General features: G+C 47.2%; 1 protein-coding gene across 5 annotated transcripts in view; it reads right to left on the bottom strand.

Moving 5' to 3' along the window:
* Positions 1 to 2,696: 2,696 nt before the first annotated feature.
* Positions 2,697 to 25,440, bottom strand: part of LRP8 (LDL receptor related protein 8) — a 73,073-nt gene continuing 50,329 nt past the window's right edge. For all 5 annotated transcript variants that reach the window (XM_090269499.1, XM_090269498.1, XM_090269497.1 and 2 more), the window contains 12 exons: positions 24,310 to 24,429; positions 24,111 to 24,236; positions 20,436 to 20,610; positions 18,112 to 18,339; positions 17,057 to 17,175; positions 16,672 to 16,811; positions 15,125 to 15,266; positions 12,788 to 12,940; positions 11,714 to 11,938; positions 9,818 to 9,886; positions 6,264 to 6,436; positions 2,697 to 2,869 (listed from right to left, as the gene is read on the bottom strand). In XM_090269499.1, coding sequence (XP_090125625.1) covers positions 2,831 to 2,869; positions 6,264 to 6,436; positions 9,818 to 9,886; positions 11,714 to 11,938; positions 12,788 to 12,940; positions 15,125 to 15,266; positions 16,672 to 16,811; positions 17,057 to 17,175; positions 18,112 to 18,339; positions 20,436 to 20,610; positions 24,111 to 24,236; positions 24,310 to 24,429 — 1,709 coding nt within the window. In that variant the 3' untranslated portion in view covers positions 2,697 to 2,830. The remainder of the gene's footprint in view (positions 2,870 to 6,263; positions 6,437 to 9,817; positions 9,887 to 11,713; positions 11,939 to 12,787; positions 12,941 to 15,124; positions 15,267 to 16,671; positions 16,812 to 17,056; positions 17,176 to 18,111; positions 18,340 to 20,435; positions 20,611 to 24,110; positions 24,237 to 24,309; positions 24,430 to 25,440) is intronic.

Consider the following 25,440-nt stretch of genomic DNA (forward strand, 5'->3'; position numbering starts at 1 on the left):
TTTCCTGTTCTGGAAGGCCATTTCTGCCAGTGCCTTCATAATTCCGTGCGAAAGATAGGTAGGTTTGGTGCAGTGTTCAGGCAAGGCAAAGAAGTCAACTGGAGAGGAAAAGGACCTGGACCAGTTTCTTGTAAACAGGAAAAATTTACCTGATAAATTCTCTTACTCCTGGCTTTATGTCTAAGCTTCCTCCCAGCTTTATAGTCCAATGACCCATTCCTGACTGTTGATCTATGATGGCGCGGGACCAAAAGGCAACAGAAATGCACCTAAACCTCAGAATGAGGCTTAAAAGCCTTCAGGACTAGAGGATGAACCTGACTCCTTAGATTTCATCTATTTTACTGCCATGTGACACGTGAGTATTCCACCATTTTGTCCTTTATAGTTTGCTCCCATAGCTGCCTCTTTCAAACTGCAGTTGTAGCATATTCAGAAAACATGAGTGTCTCCGAGAAAGTTGTGTTTCATCATCATTTTGAGCTCCCAGGCTGAATCATCCTGATCCCATTCATTATTTTTTCTGTGAAGGCCAGGATCAACTGAAAGTTTAGATATTTTGCATTAGTCACTGTTATTATTTCCCTAGGAAATTCTTTTTCTTTAGAGCCAGGTTACAGGAAAACGTTGCTTGTTTTGTGTAAATTTCAATTTCACTTTCATCCTTTTTCTCCATTCAAAAGTTATTTTACTTTCCATTCTTTAAAGAATAATAGGAAGTAATTAAGCTCCATAGGAGTTGGCCACCTGTTTTTTAAATTCTGTTTGGTAACGATCATTTTAGGTCAATTGCATTTACCCTCTCAATAGAGGTTTCGGAACTATCAACACGTACATATTATGAGGAAATTGCTTGTTTACGCAAAGTATAGGGCCCCAGCTCCAGAATACGGTTGTTTTCTCAGAATTTAGGAGACCATGAGTGATGTAGAGAGAGATACTAGAAATAGAGTGATAGAACTCTAGAATGTCTGCCTGGAGACTCAGTGGATATCAAGCTGGTGAGACATCCAAGCTTCATTGAGTTGGGGGCAGCCAAAAAGTAGGGGAGAGGAATTTGCTTAAATGTGTCAAGTTCCAGGTATGTTAAGGTTAGATACATGTCCTCTGTTCCTATGTAAGCCAAGCACTTCTGTGTCACATCTTGTCCCTGGTTTCCCAGTGGGAGTGAAGTGGCAGAACAGCAGAGTTTAGAAAAGATGAGAGAGCCAGCAGGGACTGAATTCCTTCTGGGACTGTAGGGTTATGTTTTAAATGGTAGACCCCGCAAAGAGAAAAAGAGCACTTCTCCCCCACCTCCCCCAAGGCCCAGGAAAAGCAAAGAAAGTGTCCATAGTGGGAAAAAAAAATCTGTACATATACCTAGAGTTTTTCCTTTTATTTACAAAGCAGTAAACCAAGTCCCCGTGTGAACATATATTCCAGTGTATTATAATATTGCATTTGCCATTTCCCCCTCAAATAGGACTTTAGGTTTGTCCACTTTTTCTGACTTAAGCTCCAAATTAGTTTCATCTATATGGACACATTATGGCAACAAACCTATGTATTTCACTTCCCCACCTAAAGGAAATGGTAGAGAGGAAGAGGGAGAGATGAAGATGTAACAAAACCTATTCCACCATCCTTATCCTCATCTTCATCCATAGCATATCTCAGAGGTTCTGTGCCTAAGCCAGTCCCTAGAGTAAACGGGCTGTTCTGGAAACATCTCCAGTTAGCTCCCTGTAAGTAAGGAAGGTACCCTCAGGGTACTTCAGAGAAACCTTAATGAATTCAACCCAAGTGTCCTGAAGGAAAATGAACTTGCTCGAAATGCTGAACTTGAAAACAAGGAGTAGCCAAGGTTCAGGCATGTTCTCACCTGATCTCACGAGAACTTCTGGCACTGGGTCGTCTGTATGCTGGTCTTAACCACACAAGAAAAAGGCCAGGCAGCAGTCACAGAGCCATGGGTGAGCTGATGGGCTTTTCCTGGCTGATTGGGGTCCCAGGAATAGCCAGAGGTGGAAAGATTCTGCCCCTTCCACTGCATGTTTGCACAAACCATGGTATCTGTCTTCTGAGTCACATTTCCAAAGGCTTCTCTGAAGTCTACAGATACCCTTTTGTGGACTGTTTTAATATATATTTATCTTTATGTACTTGAGCAACAGCCATAGGTGCTCCTCATCTCTCCATTTTTCTCTGGCACACACATGCAGACAAACATAAATGCACACAGAGTGTGTGTGGTGGGCCAGTCATACCCAAAATAAATACTCTCGTGTCTCTAAATTATTTATAGAACTAATCTTATTTTTGAAGTTTGTTAATAAATAATTAAATTGGGGAGGGAGTTGAAGTGTTTTCTTCTTTTTTTCTTTATGTTGATGAATAGCCACAAAGCATAATCATTTTTATTTACCAAAAAACCCACAATTTCAAAACCTAAAAAATCCCCCCAAAATCAAATACTCTCTCTGTAAATATAGTTTTTAAATGATGAGTAAGCTACTGTACCATCGGCCCTATTTGGTTATGTACATCATGTTAGTCACTCAGCAGTAGCCATTCCATGAATTCCTCATGGGTAGTGCAACCAGTTAAAAAGTGTATAAAACATTATACATATAAAAACTCTCACATCCTTTGGATGTTTTCAGTTCATCATAACTTTGTGGTTACCTTTCCGCAACATAAATTAAAAATCTCTCTCTCTCTCTCTCTCTAACACACACACACTCACACAGACCCAAATACAGAAACCCTTCCATTCAGGCATACAACATCCAGAGAGTGTAGTGCGTGGAACTGAATTCCGAGAGGCACGAAGGGAGTGGTCCCATCCTCAGGGCAGTCCATCATCTTCGAGGCTTAATGCCACTCGCTGGGGAGACACAGCAAAGAAATCATCATTAGACTCATAGGAGTTATTCACTGAGTATGCATAAGGCATCAGACATTCTATTACTTTACAGGCATTAACTCACATACTCTTCAAACTATCCTAAGAGACAGATTTGTCATATTTATTTTACAGATGAAAAAATTGAGACTCAATGAGCTTAAACATTTGTCCTGGATCATGTAGCAAGGGGGTGAACTAAAATTTGAACCCAGATCTGTGTGACTACAGAGCTTTAGCTTTCTCCATAATTCTGTTCCACTTCTTTGTAAAGGAGGGCTGCAGAGATCCAAATTTTCACAGTCCTTTCGTATAGGATTTTAGGTTTGCTAAACTTTAATGGGTTAGTTTTGGCATATGTTTATCCCTAGGTTATTAGCTCTTTGTTTCTAGCATGCTAGTCAGAGTTAGGAAGATAATCTGCTGCACCCCTCCCAACTGATTATACAGAATTGGAAGGCAATGAAGGTCAATGAAATCCAACACCTCTTTCCTTCAGCCCTACATTCACGTCATTAGCTGCTAGACTTCCCTCTGTGACAAAGGGCTGACCCTGGATGGAGAAACCACTAATCTCTAGCCAGTCTATTCCATGTGAACAGTGGACGTATATTGACATGAAATCTGTTTTTTTATATCTCCTGATGTTCCCTGATTCTGTCTCTTTCAGAGATTTCTACACAGATGACACTTGAAATATGCAGAGTGAGTTTCCTTCCTTCAGAGCGTTTTCTTCTCCCCAGCTGGTCCTGTTGGATTCCTATTTCCCACTCATCCATTTCTGGGATACTCTTGTCTGGACAGACCTGTGTTTCAATATCTTCTCATAGTGATGTGAATTTGGGCTAACCACTTCACCTCTCTGAGCCTTGGTTTCATCATCTGTCAAATGGGAATAATAATAGAACCTACTTTCTAGGGTTGTTGGAAAAGCAAATGAGATGATGTATGTGGAGTGCTTAATATAATACCTAACACACACAGGGTCCAGAGTATTCTAGATCAACCTAACCAGCATGGAATACAGCTAGACTAGCATTTTCCATCTCTGGATATTCTATATACAATAAAAGGTAACTCCACTGCCTTTCAAATAATCTTTTGGTTTGTGGTTTTGTGTGAGCACCATGAACTTCCTCCATTGGCACAGATATTTGAGAGTATTTTTTCTAGTCCAGTTACCCTCCTGCTTTCTCTAAGACAGATCTCTAGGTTGAGGACAGGTCCCAGAAGGAAAGGGGAGAGAACAGGTTGTTGAGAACAGGTTTTTGTGAATATACAGATTGGTATTTAAATCCTGGTTCTGCTACTTCCTAGTTGTGATCCTAGGCAACATTTAACTTCTGAGTCTGTTTCCTCATCTGCAAAATGAAGCTAATAACATCAACTTTATAAGGTTACAGTAAAGATTAAGTGAGAAAAATGTATGTAAAACACTGAGTGGTGTCTGATACATAGTAGGTTCTCACTAAATGTTGACTTCCTCACTCTCCTACCCAATTTCTCTGCAACTGGCAGGAGCTTATTCCTCAGCTCTACTGTAGCTTCATTAGGAACGGCTCCTCCGAGTGGTTGTTTCCTTCTCTGGAAACAATGCTACTTCCCATGTGCAGAGTACTTTAGAACTCACAAAGCACTCTCAAATGTGCTATCTCCCTTGAACTTTATATACTTAGGAGGCAGATAGAAGGGGGGGTTATTACTCCCATTTTACAAATAGAAATGAGCAGAGATTTGACTAAGATCACAGGGCTGCAGAATAGCGGCAGTCATCTCCTTACTCCAAGCTCAATATTTCCTCCACTGTGCCCTCTGGGACCTTTAAAAATTAGTTAAGCAGCTGTTTGCTTGGATCGGCCCAGGCTAAGGCTCCTGAAGGCCACCTGTTAGCCCCCCTCACTGGCTCAACTTCATTTCCCAAATCTCCCCTTCATGTACAATTTGCTTCAGCAGCAATAGTCTGCCCTGCTCATACTCAATCATATCTTCCACATGCCATTTCCTCCATCTGCAGCTAACCAACCCATCTTTTCTCTTTGCCCCGATACCCAGTTCACAGGTTGCAGCGTTCCAGAACCAGAAAGCCTTCTAGGATTGGCTGTACCTGCCTGGGGTCACACCCTCACTTGTCGGCCCCTCAGACTCAGAGCGGCACTGCCCTACCTTGCACTTGACGACAGGCAGTTCGGAAAGAGGGTTCTTCGGGAGTTGGTGTGGCTGTGACCTTGGTTCTCCCGGCAAGACAAAAAGCTCCTTGAGGGCAGGGGCTGGGTCTTCCAGTTCTCTGGTCTCCCCAAGACAGCGCTCTGCCCACAGTGGGCGATCAAAGCTGCTGATTGCCTGACGGGGGATGGACTGAATGACCTCGGTGGTTACACTCAGCCCCCTGATGACACCTGCTTCAGCCTCTTTGCAGTTCTTGCTCCCCCAGCAAGCCATGCCCCATTGTGCCGCTCAGCTTCTGCATATGCTTGTTTCTGGAATGCCATTGTCCTCCTTCCCTACCTGGAAAACTGTTATTACTCTTTCAAGGATGCAGTTTATCTGTCACCTCATCTGAGAGTCAATTCCTGCCAAATTTCCCAAACAGAATTAACAGCTCCCCTGTTGGTTTATTCAGCACGTTTACTGGGAGCCACCTAGACCGTGCTAGGCATCAGGAAAACAGATTAATCAGATAGTCCTGCCCTCAAGGAGCTCACGGTCTAGTGGGAAGACCAAAGAGTAAAAAGACAAGGTGACCAGAGTGTGACCGGTGCGGTGATGGAGAGAGGCTGTGGGAGAACAAAGAAAGCCAGGAAAGCTTCCTAGAAGAGGGGACTCCTGAGCTTCCACCATGGCACTTGGCACACAGTTGCACAACAGTAAGTGGCTAGCTCTAAGTGCCGCCAGCTCCTTGAGAGCAAGTATATTCCTTCCTTCCTTTTGAACACTTAAAACCTAATGTGGTGCTTAGCTCATAACCAGCTTGGCTCATACAGCGTTTGTTGAAATGAATACATTTGAATTGAATGGCCAGTTACTCTTCCAGGTCAAAGGTTCTGAAAACTTACTCAGCAGAAAGAAAGATATTTGGTGTCTTTACTTTCAGGAAGAGCCTCTAGGTACAAGATGGACCTGATAACCCTCCTACCCCAACTACCCACCCCAACACTTCTGTGTCCCGAGGGCCTAGAAAAGTGCCTGGCACATGGTAGGTTCTTGATAAATGTTTAAAGGAAGGGAGGAAGGGAGGAAAGACGGAAGGAAAGAGGAACGGAAGGAAAGAAGGGAAAAAAGGAGGAAAGAGGGAAGGAAGGGAAGAAGGGAAGGAAGGGAAGAAGGGAAGAGGGGAGGAAAGAAGAGAGGAAGGAATCTTCCAGCAAGGAATACTTACTGCAGGATAGACATGGCCAATCTGAGCAGTCCTCCCTATGTGGAGCTCATCTTCATCCTCTTCTTCTGTTGTTTTCCTGTACACTGGGTTGTCAAAATTCATGCTTTTCGTGTTCTTCCGCTTCCAGTTTCTCCAGATCAGGTAGCCACTCATGCACAGGAGGGCTATTACCGCTGGAGGAAGAGACATGTTACTGGACCTCCAGCGGGCTCCAGCCCGTTGCTCAGACATCATTGCATCTCTTGCTGCCCCATTTTACTGCCCTTGTTCCTTAGGCTCTGTTTCTGCATGTTCTTTTTCTGCTGCTTGGAAGCCCTTTTCCTGTCTCTTCTTTCATGAATTACTCATCCTTCAAATCCAGCTCAAATGTGAAATCTTGCTCAACTTCTCAAGGTAGAGTCAGTGGCTCCCTCACATATGTTCCCAGACCATGGTATTGCACTTTACATGTGTGTACCCCCAACTAGCCTGAGCTCTTTGAGGGCAGGGACTGTGTCTTTTTTCTCTCTCTATGCCTAGTGCTCAGTAACATGAACTGAGTGAATGAGTGAATTTCTTCACCACACCTTTGCCCTAATGCTGCTGCTTCCTTGGATTTCTCTAAGAAGACCATTCTCTCCAAACTGGAGGGGCTCTGCGAGAAGACAGAGCAGGGAAACACAGGCTCTGAGCTAGAACAAATGAATATATTAATGCTTAAAGGAGGAAGTTCTCAAACAGAGATGGGCAAAAATGGAGCAACCATCTTCCTATGATAACAATCACCTTGAGCATTTACATGGAGTCTGGATAATAGCTTTCCAGGATGGTATAGAGGGAGTTTCCACTTTGGCAAGATGATAGTAATCAGTACCCACTAAAGATAGGAACAAGGCAAAGATGCCTGTTATCACTGTTACTATTTATTGTCTCAGAGATATAGCTATGCAATAAGACCAGATAAAAAATTAAAGGGTACATATATGGGAAAGAGAAAAACAAAACTGTTATTCTCAACAAATAGTGTATGTCTGGAAAATGCTAGAAAAACATTTAGAAATAATTTAAGCCAATCAAGAATCCCCATAAAAATCAATAGCTTTCACGTTAATCAGCAATAACTAATTAGAAAATGGAATGGAAGAAGAACACATTGATAATAGCTTAACAAAAACTATAAAATACCTAGGATATCCTAAAAAGGTATGTGCAAGTCCTATATATGATCTACACAATTCTACTGAAGGACATAAAAGGAGGCTCAAATAAATAGTATATCATATTCCTTGGTGGGAAGCTTCAATATTGTAGAAATATAAATTCTCTCCACATCAACTTATATATCTAAAGAATAAGATGCCATTATAATTTTTATAGATTAACACGATGATTTTAAAGTTCACCTTGAAGAGAAATTGAATAAAAATAGCTAGGAAAAATGTTCCAAGAATAATAATGTCCTATTAGATATTAAAACATATCACAAAGTTGTGCTTCTAGTATATAGGAATAGACAGATAACTGGTGGAGGAGAAATAACAGCCTAGCAGTAGATCAAAGTTTGTAGGAGCATGTAGTTTATAATAAAGATGACAATATACATCAGAAGGAAAGGACAAGCTGTCCAGTAACAGTCTCGGGAGAGCTAGACAGGCATATGGGAAAAAAAAGTTAAATCTCTATCTCCATACTCTGAAATAAACTCCGAATGTATTAGTACATTAGTATTTAAATACTAAAAAATGTTTAAAGTAGCATAAAAATATGTAGGGAGCTATTTTAATAATTTAGGGTGAGGCAAACCTTTCTAAGCAAGACCCAAAAGTCATAACACAAAAGGTCAATATATCTGATACTTAAAAAATTTTAATTTATGCATGGCAAACGATATCATAAATAAATTTCAAGTGGCATTATGGGAGAAAATATTTGTAACATGTTTAACATTCATTATGTATAAACATTTCTATAAATAAGAGTAAGACAAAGAATCAATAGAAAAATAAAAAAGACTTTAATAGGTAATTCATTAAGGATGAAATATAAATGGCCAATAAGCTTATGAGACAGGAAAAAAAGCAGGGAAAGAATACTCATCTTTCTCCCATCAGATGAACAGAAATTTAAAATATGGATTATTGTTGAGGAAACAGCACACACATGCCTTTCTATAGAGCAGAGGCTGCCAGGAAAGGAGCTGGCTTCTCTTCCACTAAACCATGCTCAGAGTATTTTCCACTCACCCCACTCAATGTGAGGCTGGAGTAGCCTCACCATCATCTTTACTCTTGAAGCCTCTCAAGGCCAATGCAAATGCCCTCTCCTCTAGAAGCATTTACCATTCCCTCTCTTCCACAGAGTATCACGCCTCTATAACAGCACAAAATACGTATTAATACCTCTGTGTAATCACTTTTTTATGACTGAGTCTGATTAAAGACTGAAAGCTCTTAAAATCTTTTTTTCTTCCCTGGATCCTTGGCACTTGGCACAGTTCCTTGCACAGTGTAGAATTTTTAAAAATAGTCACTAACTCACCACTGTACTGGGGATTCTCAGGATAAGTGGGCAAAGTCCTTGACCTTGAGGTACTACTCATGGGCAATTAAGGGAAATGAATCTATGAACAGACAATCATAATTCAAAGATCCCACCGAGAGATGACACAGGTGTGAGAGACAGGATGTACAGGAGACTGTGTGGACATTGGGGTGGGAGAGAATGAATAAGCCCCTGGCGTTCTTTGTGAGGTTTACCCAAATGTTGTATTCTGGCCACGGTGAACTCCTGGTTCCAAACCTACACTCCCAACCCCCATGTTGTTTCCCATTCCTGACTTTGTTCATGCTGTCTTCACTGCTTGCGTTGCTCTTGATTCTTCTTCACTTGGCTGACTCAGCTCAAATATCTTGCAATTCCCACTAGGAAACCCTCCCTGCCTGCTTTTCTTCTCTTCCAATTCCAAGTTAAATGCTTCCACTGAACTATGGATGACTTAATTTTAGAACTTACCATGTCATAATCAAATGATCTGTGTTAAGCCTGTCTCTCTGACAGGACTATAAACTTGGAGGGCAGGAACCATGTCTCATCCTTTTTTAGCCACCTTCCCTCCCCTTATCACAGAGTTTGGTACATTGTAGCTGCTTGATAAATGTTTGTGGAAAACCAAACAGAAAGAAAGCAGGGTGGCATGACTAAAGCAACAGTAAGCAGCTCTACTCATTAATTCAACAAGTATTTTATTTCCTACCATGTGCCAGATGCTGCTGCGAGCTGGGAAGAGGGGTGGGCATGAGAGACACCATCCCTGTTCCATGAAGCCTACAGTTCAGCCTCACATGGCTGGCATGCAGAATGTGAATGAGGGGGTCATGGGGGGGGGTGCATCTGGATGGTTGCCAGGTCCTAAATGGCCTTGTGGGCCAAGCTAAGAAACCAAATTCAATCAGGACTGGGAGGTGGACAGGAAGGCTGCCAGGGCAGCATGCTGAGGGCTCTATACTTCTAGTGCTTTTCCCCAGACCCTGGGCTGGGTCTCTCTCTCCTCCCCAGGGACTGGGGGCCACACTCACCCATGGGCACGATGATCCCAATGACAGCAGCAGTGACTGTTGAACCCATCTTGCCTCCTTCATTCCCATCTGCAAAATACAAACGTTGCAGGATGATGTCTCTCTTGTTTCTGGTGGTTGGTCTGTCCGTCTGCATTATCAGTTTATTTTTAAGACATAATTAAAATGGGACTCAGTATCACGTAGTGGAATCAAGAGTACAGGCTTCTGGGTCAGACTTCTTGGGTTCAAGTCCAGCTCTACTACTCACTACTCATGTGACCTTGGGCAAGTTATTATATATTCTAAATAGATATCTTTATCTTGGGAATAATATTACCTGTCTCCTAGGGATATTGTAAAGACTAAATGAGGATTTATGTAAATGCTTACTTAGCACAATGCCTGATACAGCCTTGCTTAGTTCAAAGGGGGCAGGAAGTGGGGTACACGGTATATAAAAGCACATTCTACACTGAAAAGTGTTTGGGAAATGAACTATAGTTTTTAAAAGGTCTGTTGTGTCATCTTTTTCACTCATGCAACCATATTCACTGTAACATGTGTTCAGCACTTCGTAGTTTATTTTATTTTTTTAAAGACCTTATTTATTTTCAGAGAGAGGGGAAAGGAGGGAGAAAGAGGGAGAGAAACATCAATGTGTGGTTGCCTCCCACGCTCCCCCAACTGGGAACCTGGCCCACAGCCCAGGCATGTGCCCTGACTGGGAACCGAACCAGCAACCCTTTGGTTCGCAGGTCGGCACTTAATCCACTGAGCAACACCAGCCAGGGCAGCACTTTGTCATTTAGAAGGCATTTGTCCCTTGGACCCTCATGACCACCCTCTGAAGTGTGAAGAGACCGAGATCTACTTTTGCTCCCAGAGAGGAGATGACTGTCCCCTGGCAGTGGTCCAAATGCCAAGTTCTCAGTGTGTCTGTTTCTCCAAGTTGCTCTAAGGGAGCCTAGTTACTGAGGGAAGGAGAGAGCTGCACTGCTTACAGAGCTTACGGTGGCAGTGCCCTGGCTTCCCCCTCGGGCCCCAAGCGAACATGGGGTGGCAATGCTAAAGCCGGACGGAGCATGATGAAGCCAGTGCGGGCTCCCGGTCAGAGGCTTGGCCCTGGATGCGAGAAACCAGAATTCCCTCATGTTCTGCCCACCTCTCTGAACTTCTGGGTAAGTGCTCAACTCTGAAAATCCAGCATCTGCTGGGAGGACAGACCCAGTTAGAAAGGTGCTGTGGAGCTGCTGGTTTTCTGGGCCATGCATGTATGGGAAAGTTTATCCTCTTAAATAAACTCCCCTCGGCAGATAACTCAATTAAAAAGGTATTTGCTGGTTAATGAGAGAGAACTTTTCTAGCAGTGATAATTACTGCTCCTGATGATTTAATAAGTGGTGAACTTAATTACTTTTATCCCAGAATTTGGAAAGAGACACGAGCAGACTATTTATGGATATTATCGTCTGAGGAATCTACTGAGGGTGCTGAGAACTGAGACCAGAGCTGTTGAAGTTTCCAGATCTAAGGGACACTCCCTCATATACATGTCATAACACATGACACACAGACACATATCCAGAGCTGCAGAGGCTGTGTGTGTGAGCACTTCTATTTACACCGTCTCCTCTGCCCCTCATGGCAATCTTGTGAAGCAGGGAGGAGAAGGGTAATTATTATTCCACTCTGTAGGTGAGGAAACTGAGGTCCAGAGACAGAAAGTAGCTCCCTTCAAGACCCTCTGTAAGTTAGGGGCACCTAAGACTCCTAAATCGTGGGTGGGCACTCTACCTCCCTTTGCTTCCTCCTCAGAGATATCCAATGTTCAGCTCTGGTGTGATCTCTCCTCCCCACACAGTCCCCCATGCTGGCTTCCCATATCAGGAAAGAGGGCAGAACTCATTTCCTTACAGTGCTGGGAGTGGTTGCTGGTTGCAGGGCTGGGGATCGAGGGGCTGATGCTGGAGGCCCTGGGGACGTTAACTGGGCTGGGGAAGGCAGCTGCCAGGCTTGGTGTCTCTGTGCTGTGGTTCCGGTAGGTGGGGCTGTGGATGGTGGTCCCAGGGGCTCTTGCGGAGTCAGACACCGTCCTCATTGTGGTAGAGGCTAACGTCGTAGTTGAGGTAGATTGAGGTGCTGGAGGGGAAATACCATGCAGGTGACTTAGACAGAGAATTGTATTGCTTTAGTGCCTAAATTATTGCCTCTGTCACTTATACTTGTGAACTTATCCTCACAGCTCAGCTCAAGTGCCCTTCTCTAACACTCCCAAATGGGCTGTGATCTTTTCTTTAGCTGAATTGCAAACACTATGTCTGTGTTTATACTGCAAGTTGATTTGATAAAGGTGAGTTATTAAAGCTACGCTGTAGAATTAGGTTTGGGCAAGACCACTGTAAAAGTCTGGGAGGAGAGGAAATCATATCTAGAAGGATTTTACACACATACTGTTATAGCATTAGGTTTGAAATCCCACTCCACTTTAAACAGTTGAGCAGACTTATGCTCAAACAAAAGGCCTTGGCTCTGCATCAAGACTGGGGGAAAATATAAATTTATATGGTTGAATTATTAACTATTACCAATCACATCACACAAGGGTTTCTGTGTAGTGTATTAAGTTCTGGGCAAGAAATAACCAAACTCATAGTCACTGTGCATACTTGTAAATGGTAGCTAAAGCCATGGGATCAAAGGCTCTTAATTTGAAGTCTTCAAGGGGTTCCAGAAAGCCCCTGAACATGAATTGAAAATGTTGTCTGTATATGTGCATTGTTGGGAGGAGTCACAAGAGGAAAGCCTTGGAAGGACACTGGGGGACATCAGCATTCAAGGAAGGTAAAGGAAAGGAGCCTGCAAAGGCAACCGGAAGTCAGGGCAGGGGAGGAAAACCAGAGGCACAGAGTGTCCTAGAAGCCAAGGGAGGATTTCAGTGGGAGGAGGTCTGACATGGCCAGGGGCCACCCCTCCCGGTAGGTCCCTTACCTCGGTAACACCTCTTCATGTCTGGGCCCAGCCACATTGTGTCCGGACAGGCACACGTGTACTTGGGAGAGTGGCTGGAGGTCTGAGGGGCAGGAAGGCACAGGTACTCACAGCCTCCATTGGGCTGGGCAGTCAGCTCGCAGGCATCAGCAGCTAATGGGAGGGAGGGAGAGAGAGAGAGATGGGGCACAGACAGGACAGGCCAGGTCTTCCCTCCTCCCAAGAATGAGGCCCCTCCCACTCAGCTTGCTCAAAAACCTTTCTCTACTACTTTTATTGGGCATCTTCCAGCACGGTTCCTGGTGTTTTATCCCCACTTTCACTGAATCCTGATAGCAACTCTTGGAGGTGGGCATCGTGCCCCAGATTGATGGGTAAAAGAAACCTAGGCTCACAAGGAGAATAAACTTGTCACAACTGTACCTCTAGTAATTTTGGGGATAGAATTTAAATTGAGGTGTGTTGGACTCCAAAGTCCACGTTTTTCCCCTATGCCACATACCACTTCGCTTTCTTATTTAAATTTCTAGATTTAGAATAAGGCCACAGCCCTATCTCTCTGCCCTCCTATGCTTTCTCACCTTCACTCTGGCAGCCGACCCCCAGTCCCAGTTAGACTTAGCATATCCTAGTGACAGAGGAGGGGACAACCAAGTAGTAGGGTTCCTGGCTCCTGTTCCCAACCAACAAACTGAATTACTACCTGGCCACAGGACATATTAGTTCATACTACTGTCAAATGGATACAGATAATAAATCAGGAGAAATGTGCTCCTCATGGCAGAAGGACTCTGGAGTCCAAATTAGATTTTAGTTCTGCCACCTGCTAACACTATTTTACCTCTCTGAGCCACAGTGTCCTCAACTGTTAACGAGAACAGTAACACCCACCCACACCTCACAGGATTGGTAAAAATAGGGCATTTAGATATTTATTTCTTTATACCCGGGCTTATTTCACCAAGAGCTTGCTTGAGGCAAGGATATGTGTTTGTGGGTGTTTTAAAGAGCATAAGACTTAACAACAGAAATCCGCAAATAACTAAATCTGTATAACTGTTAAATAAACAATTCTTTTTCTTTTCACCAAACTCTGGTATTGAGAGTTATAATTTTGGCGGCGGGCAATCGGGCCCCTAACTAAAGAGCCCGTGGGTTTGTTTTCAACTGGAGCAGCCCAGGGGTTCTGTAACAATTTGGCGACCCAGATGGGACGTTAATAATTGCCCGTGGCAGGTCGACCCCCTTGGGAGACACCTTCTGAGGGCGCCGACCGCCTAAGTACGCCTGTGTGGTGAAAAGAAAACAGAACTGGGAAGAGATTAGAGAAGTAAGATTGTTTGCTAAAAATTATTTCTGAGCATTTCTGAAATAATGGCATCGTGGATACTAGATTTGTTTGTCCGGTTAGGAGAATTCCTGGAAGTAATAGAATTATGGATGCCGGAGTGGTATATATGTTTTCTAGTCCTTGGGATTGTTTTGGTTATAGCCATTAGCATGTATGTCTGGGTTAATAAAAGCAGTTCTGGGCAAGTCCCTGATGGCAGCCCACTGGAGAGAATTTTGGAAAATTGGGATATGTACTATCGTTATCCTATGACTACCCTGGCTGGTTTGGCTCAGTGGATTGAGCGTCGGCCTGCGAGCTAAGTGTCGCTGGTTCGATCTTCCAGTCAGGGCACATCAGAGAAGGAAAACTCTGATTCCAAAAAACCTCCGCTGCCTTGCGGCATACCTCTTCAGGGGAAAGGCTAAGGGAGTAAACCCCGACAGAAAATCCGGAGCCGGAGTCCCTAAGGCGGTTTGACGTTGTAGTCAACACCGGCAACTCCTGCGGCGCACCTGAAGCCAAGCTGTATGGACTCCGTCTTTCCCTTGGACCCTTCAGCTGCGAAGAGAGGGGGGGTCTGCTGCATGGGCAACAGCAGACCCTCCATATCACCCTGCCCAGGCTCTGTAGCTTCAGCTCCACTGGAGAGCACACTCCAGCGTCATCGCAAGATGTCGATTCAACACGGGAGGAGACAGATACCGCGTCACTCCCGAGTCGGACTGCACAGCCATTCTCGGTGGTGCAGATAGACTCTTAAGAAGCTACACCATCGTCTCTCGAGACGGACGGCTGCCGACGACGACGACCCGGGCTTATTTCACCAAGAGCTTGCTTGAGGCAAAATGAGATGCAATATCTGATAGCAAAGCACTTGAGTGGCGAGAGGGATTGCTGCTGTGATTCCTGGGGGTGCTGGGACATTATGTTACATGAACGTGAACCAGCCTGGCTAGTGGAGGGAGAAGACATGGGCCAGGGACCTGGTACCTGGGGAGGCTCACCTCTTGGCTGCTTCAGCTCATGGAAGATGACAATGTCATGTGGGTTATTGAGGTTCTCAGCTAGGACGGAGATTTCCAGGCCATTGAGCCGATTTGCAGTGAAAATAGCCTCGTTTTCCAAATCTGTCCAGAACACCTTGTCCTGTGGGGTACAGACATAGAGGATGGGAGGTCTAGAGCCAGAACCCATGACCTCTGCCTGAGGGCTCAGCCCCAAACCACAGTCCTAAGAACTGCCCTGCCGTTTCCCCTGCTCTCTCCTGCACACAGACTCACAGTGGGACTCTCAGCCTCTGATCCATGGTACGTGCTCTAGTTCCCTCTGTCCCAGAGACTTTTTTGGTGATTTTGTGCTTTGTCCTGGAGGCTGCTCACTAAGGCTTAGCTAGGCCTGCTTCTTGGAGCCCAGCGGAAAGCTAAGTTTGAGTCTCTATTAGTTGTTACCATAACTGGGACCCAGGACCATGATCGGAGGGGATTTGTGAGCTACTGAGGACTATTCCATGCTGGGCCTCCTGCACCCAGTGGTTAGTCCGTACAAGCCTGGATGTGCATCTGTAGACACAGTCACATTGAGAGGTACAACCATGCAGCCTCATGCACAGATCTGGACACATAGCCACGTCCTCATCTACACACAAAGGCACACTTGTACCTAAATAAGCACTTGTCTAAGTATTGGTATGCATATTTACAAGCACCAGCATACACAGGAATGCACTCTTTTAAATGCATTCATGTACACACATATACATACATATATTTTACACAGACATGCCACAGATATGCATCAGCATGTACACATGTCTGAATATACCTGTCTTTTGAAGCTGGCGCTGGACTTGTAGTAGGGCTTTGCCCATAAATTCAGAGCATTGCTGGGAGATGTCACACCAAGCAAATATTGCCAATGCCCACCACAGACCACTGTCCCTTTGTCTTCCCTCCCCTTGGTGGGCGTTAGTTTGGGGAAAGAGGTGGGTGTCTGAGACCTTTGTTGGTTCTTGATTCCTTGTTCCCCAAGAAGAAAGGCTGTTAGGGTCAGCACATGGGAGGGTCTTAATTCCCACCCTCTTGGGGTCTTCCTAAGGACTGGGATGCTGTCTGATTAACTTCTATGACCCCAGGGTCCAGGAAATGTCAGTAAAAGTGTGCTGAATTGAGTAGCATCTCTCAGGCCATTTCCAATAGTAAGTCATTGTAAGGAAATAGAAGTTCCTTCTTCCCTTCCTCCCCAATATACCTTCTGTACATGTGCAGGATGCTGAGAGTTCTGAGAGAAAACACACGTGGTCTAGCGACTTACCTCTGAGCAGTGCTCTGAGAGAGTGGTCTTGGAAAGGGAGTACAGGAAAGGCTGCCAGGTGAACAACAGGCTGCAAAGCCTCTTCACAGAGGCAGCTCACACAGTGCGTGCAAACACGTCAGTTGGCCTCCCTGACCCTTTATTTCCATCTGGACAACTCTCAGGGGATCATTCTATCGGAATAAACCTTTTCTAGGCTTTACCTTCCTGATGGGGCCATGTCTCCCCTCACGGGACTCACCTCAAACACAGCTATCCCAAAAGGGTGGCTCAGGAAGTCAGGGGAGGAAATCAGCATCTTTCTGTTGCCTCCGCTGAAGTCGATGCTGGATAGCTGGTGCAGCTTGGAGTCTACCCAGTATAAGCGCTGGTTCAGCAAATCTTGGGGAAGAAAAAGGGGACAGGGGATCCAGGCTGGGACCATAGCCTGGCTCTCTGCTTCTCTGTACCTCCTCCCTGCCCACATCTCTTGGCCAGGCCTCAGTGGAGGCCAGTGTGGGGCAACCATCAGGAAACACAGACGCTGGCACTGTGAGGGGGATGCAGACACAAGACCCAGGGGGCTCAGGGCAGTGGTCAGAACCAGGTGCTAGAACAGCTTCCAATCTCAGGAAGGCAGGGCTCACCCAGGGTGATTCCATTGGGCCACTCAATATCGTCCGACACCAGTGTTTGCCGGTCCACACCATTGAGCCCAGACTTCTCAATCTTGGCCTGGTATCCCCAGTCAGACCAATACATGAACCTAAAAGAGAGAAGAACCCAATGGGGTTTCTTGTCAAGGACATGATTGGGGTGGTCTGGATCACAAGGGCTCAATGACCCACTGAATGTTGAAGATTATGCTTAGCAGGAACTGAGAAGACCTCTGAAATCCACTGGAACCATCGAATGTTACAGTTAGCAGGTGCTTCAGCCTTCACCTCATCTGAGTCTTGGGAGGCCTGTATTCCCCAAGTGTCCACCGGCCTCTGCTGGATAGTCTGGGAGCCCATCTCCCACTTCCAGCAGCTCCAGTCAGAGCCCTAGCATGCCAGTGTGGGAAGGGCCCTTGTCAACCCACTCTTACTTTTCCAGTCTCCAGAGGAGAAAGTGGATGGCCTACCAGGGTCACACAGCTTGAACTGTCTAGGGCTCCTCTCTCTCTTTTTGCCGAACATTTATTGAGTTCTTACTATGTGCCAGGCACTGGGTTGAGTGGTTTCACCTCATGTACTTACATCAGGACTATGGAAGAAGTCAAAGGGAGGCAGATTGGGGAATATGAGAGAACAAACAAACAACAATAAAAATATACTTTCTAATGGGCAGAACTGTCCCAGAATGAAATAGGCCCAGGAGAAGGAATGGTCTCCTGTGTCTGGAAGTGTGTGAGCAGCCACCAGATGCCTGTCTGCCATGTACAGCAGCCTGAGGACAGACGTCCTGCCCCAGGAGCATCTACCAGGCCATCTCTAGAGCCATGCTCTGCTCTGAGGTGCTCTCATTCTACGATCAGATGAGTGAGGGGTAGGGTCCTGGGAGAGCCCTGGAGACCAATGCCCCAAGTACCCTTGGTCAGGGGTTAATAGGCTGAGGAGCCCAGGGCCTTCCAGAGCCCTCAAGAGAGCTCTTATGACAGACGAATGAGGACTGAGTGCCTACCGTAGGAGAATGGGAAGTTCTAGGTAAGGACACTCACCCTCGCAGGGGGTCTACAGCGATGGCCCGGGGTTCACTGAGGTCATGGCTGAAAAGAGTGCGTCGGCGGCTGCCATCGACTGTGGCCACTGAGATGGTCTTGTTGCCCGAGTCAGTCCAGTAGATGTGCTTGTGGACCCAGTCCACCGCCAGGCCCTCCGGAGAGTGCAGCTGATCATCAATGAGGACCTCCTGCTCCGCCGGGTCGCTGGCTTTGTCCATGGAGGCACTAGAAGCAGCCAGAGCTGGCCATGGGGCAGGTGTTCTCCCCATGCATCCCTCCAGCTTCCTGTGCACCCTGCTCCTCTTTCTCTTTCCCCTCTGGGCCATGGCAATGGATTTTAGAGGAGCTTGGCTAATTTCTATCCAACACATTCCCAGGCCAGCAGGGTAAGCATATAGGCTTGAATCAGCCACAGTGTCTGGCCCAGCGGGGCTCAGTTTAGTGGGGGACAGAAATTTATAGCCATATAATTACAATATAATGTGATTATGGAAAGTATTGGGGGCTATAGCAGCAGAAAAAATGGAAACTACCTCATCCTGGAAGGCTGCAGAAGGCTTTATAGTCAAGTCCTAAAGGACTAGGTCATTAGGAGCACAAAGAACAGAAAGCAGAGGGAACAGCATGTGCAAATGGAATACCAAAGAAGGTGAGATATTCAGTTGGGGTAGAACTGGGCAGGTGGGATGTAAGACTGGAACTAAGTGTGGGAAGGGGCCACATCCAGGCGGGCTCTGCATGCCATGCTAAGGGGTTGGGATTTATCCTGGAGCAGGCCACTGGACAGGTAAGGGGACAGTCAGGTAGGCATGTTAGGTTACTGTGGCACCTGTGGACTGTAAGGAGATGATTGTAAGGAAATAGAAATTCCTTGGGAAGGGGAGGGACTGAAGGCAGGGAGAGCGGTTAGAAGGCTGTTCATTGCATCCAAGTGAGAGATAAAGAAGGTCTGCAGGAAGGTTGCGCCAGTGAGAATGGATAGAAAGGGCTGAAAATACAGTACACAACCAGGGGGCAACATTAATAGGATTGTCTGTCTCCCCAGTGCTGTTTTTCCCAAGGTTTTCTTCTCCGCCATAACCTCTGCGCAGTTAGTTCCACAGTGGCCACTGCCATCCATGACTGACTCTCCCATCCTGACAGATCTCTCATGCTCCATATTGTAAAGCCAACTCCCATCCCCGATGGCCCATGGAAACCTTAAACTCAACACAACCAAAACCCCTCATCTCCATTCCCCTCCCCTCAGCCAGCGGCCAAGCTGCCCCACCAGCCACTAGTTTCTCCTCCATAGCCACCACCTCAGAGAGCAGCACCACTGTCCACAAAACCTGCTGAGCCAGAGCCTAAAACTCCCACAATGAACCTGGGAATTCATCTGGACTCTTCCTCCTCCGCCCCATAGCCAGGCTGTCATAAAGTTCTGCCTCTTTCAGTAACACCCGTTGGACAGGCACTGCTCTAGCTGTTCCTGTGTGCGTGAGTACGGACTGAGTATGTCTCTGTGTTGGGGGCGGGGAGGGGGGGATAGACATTGTGTTGTCAGTGAGTAGCACTTGGTATGTTTGTTTTTACCTATCTGTCTATCCATCCATCTGTCCCCCCATCATTCTTTCAACAGTCTCCCCAATGTCTGATCATTGGCAGGTCTGCTAAGTGGATGTATCTCAGGACAAAGAAAGGCTTTGACTGCCAAAATGGGGCTGGAACATGGCGGGAGGCAGGCTTGTGGCACCTGAGAAAATCTTAGGAGAGATCGTGGTGTGTGAAGAGCCTTCCTGAGAGCAAAAGTCCACTGACGGTGATGTCTCAGACACAGTTAAGGGCTAGACCGGGGCGGTGCATCCAGGAAGACTTCCCTGACCCCTCAGATTGGGCCGGCGCCTCCTCTGTACTTCCCCCTCATTGCCATCATGATGGATGTCACTGTATTGAGTGGAATCCTCTAGGCAGTCTGAGTCAACTCTGAGTCCTCAGGATCCAACACACAGATGTGTGAGCTGTTTTGAAAGCCCGCACCAAAGCTGGGGATTTCTTCCTTTCTGCCCTGTGTCTTGTACTGCCCCACTAGGTCGCCAGGGGTCAGGAGTGTGGAGCTCTAAGCTGCTCTCCCAACAGAGCCTGCAGCCTAGGCCAGCCCAGTGGGTGAAGTCCTTGGCAGTTCCACAGCCACTGTGATTCTGTGATCCCTTCCTAAGCCCCAGCTCTGTTCTAGAGAATTCTAGGGACAGAGGGGGCAGAGAGGCCACTCTTCCTCTCTTCCTCTTCCACCCTTCCCCCACCCTCCAAGGCCTGGGTGACAGGCACCTGCCACTGCTCACCTGTAGATCTTGCGGTAAGAGAGGTCACACCAGTAGATGCGATTGGTGGCAACTTCGACGTCCAGCGCCACGACATTCTTGAGCATGGGGATGAGGCGTGAGTAGTCCCGCTTCACCAGGTCTATCCGCCGCACTTCGTGCCGGTTAGTGAAGATTAGGGACGGGCTTCTGCCAGCTGCCATGCAGGTAGGTGGAGAGAGAAAGGGTCAGTGTAGAGGCCAGGGAGTGGAGACCAAGGCTCTGCCATTGGTCTGCTGGGTGATGCCTCCTTTTCCTGTAGAACAGAAGTGACGATACTACCTCACAGGTTAGAGCAGATGGAATAATGGATACAAAAAGCATAAGATGCAAAAGCACCACACATAACAGAAGGATTTTTCATCTTTTTATCAGATACAAATTACCCCACGATCTTTTTTTTTTTTTTTAAAGATTTTATTTATTTAGTTTTTAGAGAGAGGGGGAGGGAGTGAGAAAGAGAGGGAGAGAAACATCGATGTGTGAGAGATACATCAATTGGTTGCATCTCACACGCCCCCTGCAGGGGACCTGGCCTGCAACCCAAGCATGTATCCTGACTGGGAACTGAACCACAACCTTACAGTTTGCAGGCCAGTGCTCAATCCACTGAGCCACACCAGCAAGGGTACCCCCACAATCTTTTATGACTCCCCATTTCCTCCTTAGGCTTGCACTGAGGGCAGTGTGACCCCAAGTTCCCTGTCCAGCCTCATCACTCACCCTCTAAAGATTCCAACCACCAGATTACTTGTCAATACCTAGCTATGGCAGAACTCTTGCTGCCTCAGGGCCTTTGCTCAAGTTGTCCCCTCTACCTAGAAGGCGCTTCCCCCGAGTAGCTACCACCTCCTCCGCTTAGGGATCCACTGCTATAGTTTGAGAAGGGGAAAAATGAGCATTCAGTGTTTTAGAAAGATGACTGAGGCTCCGTATGGAGGACAGACATCACAGCTGGGGTGAGACTCAAGGGAAGAGATCCAGGGAGGTCACTGTGAGTCTTTAGTTTATGCAGAGTGCATCTGGGGACATGGCAGGGGTTGGCAGGGGCCTGACCACAAAGGGTCCTGTGAGCTGGGTGAAGAGTTTGCACCTGATTCTGAGGTAATACATGACACAGGTTATATATGTGCAATGCGGACAACACACAACTGCCCACGTGTTCACAAAACCCATTTATAGACTTAGATTAGATTTAGGAAGATCATCAGTGACCTAGACATTCTGGGCTACTGCCCATGGAGGGACACTGTGCCACAGGCCTATCAGGGCCCAGCACTGAGCACAGGCGGTGGGTCCCCCAGCCCATTTTTAGGTGTATCAGGCCTCTCAGGCACCTGCTCTGTCTAAGTGGCAAGACCTGTGCCGGGAGCTGTCCGTGCTTCTCTCTGTTTTCCAGCTGCCACTTCTGCAGGCCACCTGGTTCCTGCCACTGTGCATCTGTGCCAGGCTAATGTGTTCTCCAGGGGCAGGGTGGGATGAGCGCAGAGCCACGTGGGGCCTGGGGCTGGGAGTGTGACCTGCGTGTAATGATGGAGACTAATTCAAAGCAGCGTGGGGGGGGATTGGGAAGGCGTGGCACAAACAGAGAGCATAGGAACACCAGGCTCCAAGTGCAGGCAGGAGGAAGGAGGGAAGCTGGCTTCCAGGCCTGGCTCTGCCGCCGCCGAACTGGGCGGTTTCCTCTTCCCCAAATGAGAGCAATGACACTTGACCTTCCTGAGGGCAGTCACTGGGGTTCCTGGTATCCTGGGGTGGTTTGTACTGAGAGCCGTGACTGTGACAGGAACCCGTGTGTTTATGATTTGAGTTTTTGTTTAACTGCACTTTATTTTATTTTTTATTTTGAGAGTACATTTATTAAAGCTGGAGACAGTTAAATAAGGAGGACCTAGGATACAGGAAGCAACAGCAGAGAGCCTAGGCGAGCTGCTTTGGCTCTGAAGAAACGTTATAGGAAAAAAAGGAGCGAAGTGGGGCTGCTGTCAGCTCACTGGGACAGGGTCAGAGGTTGGCCCGGGATGAGCTGCCGCTGCCCACGGCTCCCCTGGTTGTAAGTCTTGTGAGGACCCTTAGAGCTTAGGAGATGGGTGCCTGAGAAGAAAGGCCGGGGCAATCCCCTGGGGGAGAGTGCCTAACTGCACTTTAGATATTCATCTGTGGGGTTTGGTGCCTACATGGGCAGTTGTGTGCTGTCTCCAATGCATGTACATAATACATATTGTATATTGCATGTGTCCCATGTGGGGGTAAGAACAAATTGCATGTTACATGCTATGTGCTTATGTGTGTATTGTATATTGTACAGTTTGGGTGGTGTTTTTTGGGTTTATAGGCTATATTGTTATAATCAATATACATCATTTATTGTACTTGTGCATCTGAACTCCAGGCTCATAGACCCACTGCCTACTAGATGTCTAGTTTTCTTAAACATACCATGTCCAAATCAATCTAATTCCCCAAACTTGCTTTTCTCCCCATCTTGCCCAGCTCCATAAATAGCAATCCTGTTTTTCCTGCTGCTTGGCAAAAAACCTTGGAGTCATCTTTGGCTCTCTTTCTTCTCTCAGAACTCACATTCAACTCATATGTAAGTCCTTTGCTTTAAAATAAATCCTGACACTCAAAATTTATCCAGTCTTTCCATCTCTCATATTCCTGAGCCACCATCACTTCTCTTCTGGATTATTGCCAAAACGCCTTCGATGGCTTTCCTGCTTCCTCCTTTGTCCCCTACAGTCTGTTCTCAACACAGCGGGTATGGCAGCCAGTTACAACGTAGGACAGACCATGTCCCTCCTCTACTCAAAGCCCTCAAAGGCTTCCCCCTGATTTAGAGTAAAACCAGAGTCAGCACCCACAATGGTCTAGAAGACCTTTGAGAGATGCCCAGAGTCACCTCTCTGACTTATCTGTTCTCCTTCCTCCAGCGGCACTGGCTTATCAGTGGTGTTTGAAACCAGGCATGCTCCTACCTTAGGGCCTTCGCACTTCTGTTCCTTAGCCAGATGCTGTTCCGGTATATAAATGCATGGCTCCCTGCTTCACCTCGAATGCTACCTTCTCATAAAGGTGAGGGTTTCCATGACCACCCTGTCTAGAGCTGTAGCCCACTGCCCTCCTGGACATCCCTCTTTCCTTCCCTGCTTTGTATTTCTCTTTAACCCTTATTACCATCTGCCATGCACTGTGTTTTATTTATTTATCCGATTTCTTGTCTGTCTCACCCACTGGAATGTTAGTCCCATGAGGGCAGATGAGGATTTGTGTCTGTTTTGCTTGCTGCTGAATCCAGTGCCTACAACAATGGTAGGTGTCCCGTATAAAGGACTAATAAAACGAATGAATTCAGTTGGCTGACCTGATCCATGTTAGGTCTGTACATGTCACGCTCTTTGTGTGGGCTGCCTGTGCTGTGTGGAGTCTGCATGGTCCAGTTTGTCCGTGTATTGTGTGCGGTGCGAGTGTGGTGTCTGTGGGCTGAACTGGGTGGCTCTGGGCCGTGTCCATGTGGGCATGGTGTGCAGTGCAGTGTGCATGCGACATGACGTCCACTCTGAGCACTGTGTGCACCCCTACTCCTCACATATATGGAAGCACACTGCTTTCTGAGTCCCCTCAGAGCTCCCCGCCCCCACCTCGGGGTGTCCGTACCGACAGCCTTGCAGTTCTTGGTCAGCGTGTCCATCTCGTAGCCAGGGTGGCACTCGCACTTAAAGTAGCCCTTGTAATTGACACAGATCTGGCTGCAGGCATCGGGGTCCTCGCACTCGTCGATGTCTGGGGAAGGAGCAGAGGTCAGAACTGGCACGAGCGTCTGCCTCTGCTTGGGGGCGTGAGGGGAGGGTCTCACCGCCACAGGTCTTCTGGTCCAGGAGCCGGTAGCCCGCGGGGCAGGTGCACTCAAAGCCAACCTTGAGGTCAGTGCAGATGTGGGAGCAGCCACCATTGTTGTGCAGACACTCGTTCAGCCCTGGAAGGGACATGGGCTCCTGAGGGTCCCAGAGCCCAGCCTGGGGTGGGGGCCAGAGGGGTGGGCCCAGAGCCGAAGCAGAGACTCAGGCAGCGGGACTCCCATAGAGCAGGATGCACTGTGGCCTCATTGAGCCTCAGCCTCATTAACCAGGTGACTGGGCAAGAGGTGGGTCAAAAGAGGGGCAGGTGCTTGCTCAAGGACAGAGTGGAACCGGAACTCAGATCCTTTGCCTCCCAGGCCAGGGCTCTGTCCATCACCAGGTTGGAGGCAGCTTGGCTGCCTAAGGATTTTCCTTTCACAAACAGGTTTCTCCCAGCTCCTCCTTCCTCGTGACCTCAGGGTTGAAGGGTCCTATATGTGCCACATATAACCTTCAGGATATCCTGGTAATCCCTTCTGAAACGCCCTCCCTTCAACATCTCCAGCCTCAGAGGCCCATTGCCCTCCTGAGGCAGCTGGCTCCACCCGGAGCAGAGCTCTTCCTCCCAGGATCAGCCTCCCTGCAGTTTCTGCCCCCACTCTCAGCTCTGCTGTGTGGGGTTGACCAGAGTCTCATAGCTCCCTCAGAATCTGCTCAAAGCACTGATTTCTGATCCCTTACTGATCAGGTACCTGTTTCTGGATATCCTCCATTTGCCCATGTCCCACTTGGACAGGGCCCAGAGCTAGCCCACCCCACAGAAGTCTGAACAGTTTTCCCTGGATTGAGCCTGTGGTTATCTAAGACTTCCAGGCCTTTTCCTACACTGAGCTATTGCTAAGTCAATTCTCTCTTGCCATGAACTACAATGAATTTCTTTCCCTTTTCCTCTCAGCACCTGTCTAGTCCCATGCTTAGTCCCAGGCCTGATCCCAGGCCTTGACTGCTGCCAAGGATGAAGGGATTCTAGGAGGTCATCTGGTTCCCCGTCACCCACTCCCTTACCACCTTCTAGCCGGGTCCTAGAGGAGGTCAGAGAGGCCGGGACCAAGGCTCACCAAGTCCTCCCAGCATCTTCTGAGCTTTAG

This window comes from Furipterus horrens, unplaced genomic scaffold, assembly GCF_987537825.1.
Source record: "Furipterus horrens unplaced genomic scaffold, mFurHor1.1.pri manual_scaffold_3, whole genome shotgun sequence".
NCBI lineage: Eukaryota > Metazoa > Chordata > Mammalia > Chiroptera > Furipteridae > Furipterus > Furipterus horrens.